General features: G+C 35.0%; 2 protein-coding genes across 2 annotated transcripts; both read left to right on the top strand.

The window, feature by feature from the left end:
• The first annotated feature begins 1,703 nt into the window (after positions 1-1,703).
• Positions 1,704-2,231, top strand: LOC107019762. The gene has a single exon (XM_015220136.1). It carries the CDS (start codon positions 1,704-1,706, stop codon positions 2,229-2,231), a length of 528 nt encoding a protein of 175 aa, XP_015075622.1.
• Positions 2,232-2,250: 19 nt separating this feature from the next.
• On the top strand, positions 2,251-2,760 carry LOC107019761. The gene has a single exon (XM_015220135.1). It carries the CDS (start codon positions 2,251-2,253, stop codon positions 2,758-2,760), a length of 510 nt encoding a protein of 169 aa, XP_015075621.1.
• The last annotated feature ends 1,456 nt before the right edge of the window (positions 2,761-4,216 follow it).

The raw sequence follows: 4,216 nt of genomic DNA, 5'->3' as shown, positions 1-4,216 counted from the left end.
AAGGATATATCGCTATTGAAATTTGAACCTTTTATTTTATGGTAGATCGAACACTTAATGAAATAACTTAATAATTTATATTCTAATCATATAAATGCAATTCAATAAATATTATTTAAATTAATTGAATTGTTATTATCTTTATTTACATAAGGCCCGTGCTTGCAAGTTTTATCCTCAAGAACTACAAGAGTTATGAGAGTCGAGAGAAGTAATAGCCACCAACTAATGTGAGTAAATTGACATATAATGCCACTTAGATATCAAATGGAATATTTCACATGAGCCATCTTAATCAAATATTTTTTAATATTGAAATGCTCAAATACTTCAACTACATTTCGCTCCAACAATTCGTACCAAGTTTAAAAGTTTTCAATATTCTCCCCGACCACTATAGTATGGTCACGATCAAAAAGTAATTATGACCAACACCACCAACATGGGCGGTGGACTTGTAGGGCACTAGTGAGAGCGTTTCATCTGTTGAGTTTTAAAGGTGTGAATAGGAAATGAAGGGTTGTGACTCTCCTAAAGGATTGTCACTTTGCCGAAGGGTTGTAAACTTTATGAAAGGTTGTGTCCTTTCTAAAGGGTATGACCGTTTAAAAGATTGTGCCTTTTCCAAAAGTCTGTGACATTTCTGGAAGGTTGTCTTCTTTCGTAAGAGTTGTGACCTTTACCCTTTGTTGACTATAAATAAAAAGGTTATTTCTCATTTTTCAGCATTGAATTCTTCCCTTCTTTTGCATGCATTTCTTACAAAACAAAATCGATGGATCGTGTCTGTATGCGTGATTTGTTGCTGTCATTTTGAGTTCGTTGAAATTATTGAAGTTTGAGGTACTGCTACTTCTTTAATGGTTAATCCGTTTTATCTTGGGAGGAATTAATCTGTAACCTCGGGTACTTGATGGGAATAAATTTCTTAAGGACACACAATGGACTCTGTGGACTCGAATAGTTTTTTCTTTTTTTCTTTTCATGTTTTATTTCTTCTGATTTTTAATTTGAATACAAGAGATAACATCACCCTTAACCAGAGTTTTTGAGTTCGAGCCCTGAGTATGAAAGAAATTCCTGTTGGAAGCGCCATCTCGAAATGGACCCTAAAGAGTGCGGTCCAAATTTAGTCAAAACTCTAATGTGGGATCCGTACATTGAGAGGAAAATTAAAAAAAAATTACGATCAACACCCTACTTCTTTAAACTCACTCATAAAAGCATGGCAGCAGGACAACACAGATTATCTCAAAGTCCCCTTCGAATTTAATTCATAAAGCTACTAAATGACCACAATTATGTGGCTCAAAAAAGGCCACCAATATTTAAAAAGATCATACTGTTGTAAATCCATTGTATATGTGGATGATCCACTAGAGTTATCCAACAATTAATTGGATTCATGTATTTAGTGTTTCCAATGTGATAAGATTTCAAGGTGATATGAACCTTGATGATAACTATGTATAATTCCAAGGTGACCTTTGACTATGATATCTCAACACTATAAATAGAGATATCATTCACCATTGTATGACACACTTGAATAAGAAAATTCTCTCCTCTACCTTATACTTCTTGTCTTTTTCTTCTTATATTCTAAGCTTTCTTTAAAACACGTTATCAGCACGAAGTTGCTACTTGCAAAGGTATTATATAAATATTTTTATTTAATTCACATATTCTCTCATAATTTCATTATGTCGAATTTATCCAAACTTGAGTTTGTGGCATTAGATATTTCTGGAAAGAATTATCTTTCATGGGTACTCGATGCTGAGATTCACTTGGCTGCTAAAGGTCTTGATGCCACTATTACTCAGGGAAATGAAGCATCGAGTCAAGATAAGGCGAAGGCTATGATTTTCCTTCGTCATCATCTTGATGAGGGCCTGAAGATTGAATATTTGACGGTAAAAGATCCACTTGAATTCTGGACTGATTTAAAGGGGAGATATGACCACCTAAAGGCAACAGTGTTGCCAAGAACTCGTTATGAGTGGATGCATTTACGGTTTCAAGATTTTAAGACCGTAATTGAATACAACTCTGCTGTATTCAGAATAACCTCCCAGTTGAAATTATGTGGGGAGACTATAAAAGATGAGGACATGTTGGGAAAGACACTTACTACTTTCCATGCCTCAAATGTGATATTGCAGCATCAATATCGTGAAAAGGGTTTTCAGAAATATTCTGAACTAATCTCAATGTCTTTTGGTGGCTGAGCAACATAATGCTCTTTTAATGAAAAATCATGAAGCTCGTCCCACTGGAGCTGCTCCATTACCGGAGGCAAATATGGTGGAAGCACGTGATCAATCTGTAAAAAGAGATGATCATCGGGGATATAATAATGCACGGCGACGTGACAAAGATAAAAGAAGATACACTAATCGTCAAGTTGGTGGTCATAATAAAAGAGAGAACAACATGAGTTCTCAAAATAACCCCTCAAAAAGTAATTGTCGTCGTTGTGGCATGAAAGGCCATTGGAAGAATGAATGTCGCACACATGAGTATTTTGTAAGGCTCTATCAAAATTCCTTTAAAAGGAAAGGAAATAAAAGTGGTGCTTCCTCTTCCAATGCTCGAGCTGAGTCACATATGACTCTTAAAGATGATGATAAGCCGGGAACATCTCAGAAATATGATAAGGATGTTGAAGCAAATTTGGCTTTAAAGGATGATGTTTTTGATGGCCTTGGTGACATTACTCATATGGAAGTTGATGACTTCTTTGGAGATCGAAACTGATATTTGATCTTTTAGCTGGGGAATGAAGTCTGTTAATATTTTACATAATATTTTACTTATGTATTTTTAATTATTATGTTATTCATGTTGAAATATTGAAATTTTCGTTGTTAATTTTGTTTCTTCCTTCTTTTAATGTATTTTATTTTAATGAATATTAATAGAAATCCCCAGTTGTCAGTCGGATTCAAGATGAGTAATGGAGATGTATGCCTTCTTGATCACAATATTAAAAGAAAAGAAATACTTTTCTAATTTGGTTATGAAAATGGCATATGTCAACACAATATCAGGTAGTATAAAATTAATTGAGGGCTCTAGAAGAGCGACCTTATTACTACCTGGAAGGACAATATTAAGCATTGATAATGCATTATATTGTAGTAAGTCTCAAAGAAACTTATTAAGTTTCAAAGTTATTCGCCAAAATGGCTATCATGTTGAGACGGCTAATGAAGGAAAGATTGAATACCTTTACATTACTACAATTAATGTAGAGAAGAAAATTGTGCATGAAAAATTATCTGCATTTTCTTCTGGGTTGTACTATACAAGTATAAGTACAGTTGAATCACATGCCGTAGTAAACAAAAGGTTTTACTAATTTCAATGATTTTATCATTTGGAATGACTGGTTGGGCCATCCCGGATTTAATATTATGCGCAAAATCATTGATAATTCATATGGGCACACCTTAAAGAGCCCAAATATCCTTCAATCAAAGGAATTCTCTTGTGCTGCTTGTTCTCAAGGAAAGTTGATCATTAATCATCAACAGTTAAGGTTGGAATTGAATTCCCTGCATTTCTGGAACGTATACAGGGTGATATATGTGGACCAATTCGACCTGCATGTGGACCCTTTAAATATTATATGGTCTTGATAGATGCTTCTACAAGATGGTAACATGTGTGTTTATTATCAGCTCGCAACATGGCTTTTGCGAGATTGCTGGCTCAAATAATAAGATTGAAAGCACAATTTCCAGACTATACAATAAAGACAATCCGTCTAGATAATGCTGGTGAGTTTACATCTCAGGCATTTAATGATTATTGTATGTCTACTGGTATAACAGTTGAACATCCAGTTGCGCACGTTCACACTCAAAACGGTCTAGCAGAATCATTGATTAAACGTCTGCAATTGATAGCTAGACTATTACTAATGAGAACAAAGTTATCTGTGTCTATGTGGGGGCATGCTATTTTGCACGCAGCAGCACTTGTGCGCATAAGGCCGACCAATTATCATGAATTCTCCCCATTACAATTGACTTTTGGTCAAGAGCCAAACATTTCCCATCTTAGAGTTTTTGGATGTGCGGTGTATTGTCCCAATTTCTCCACCACAACGCACAAAGATGGGGCCCCAAAGAAGGTTTGGGATATATGTTGGGTATGAATCTCCTTCAATCATAAAATATTTGGAGCCTATGACTGGAGATTTATTTAA

This window comes from Solanum pennellii, chromosome 5 (genome assembly GCF_001406875.1).
Source record: "Solanum pennellii chromosome 5, SPENNV200".
Classification (NCBI taxonomy): Eukaryota; Viridiplantae; Streptophyta; class Magnoliopsida; order Solanales; family Solanaceae; genus Solanum; species Solanum pennellii.
The sequence above is the reverse complement of the archived record's forward strand: the minus strand, read 5'-3'. Positions and strand labels throughout refer to the sequence as shown.

Coding starts and splice junctions, on each gene's coding strand:
- LOC107019762 (XM_015220136.1), top strand. CDS start 1,704: ATGTCGAATTTATCCAAACTTGAGTTTGTGGCATTAGATATTTCTGGA.
- LOC107019761 (XM_015220135.1), top strand. CDS start 2,251: ATGAAAAATCATGAAGCTCGTCCCACTGGAGCTGCTCCATTACCGGAG.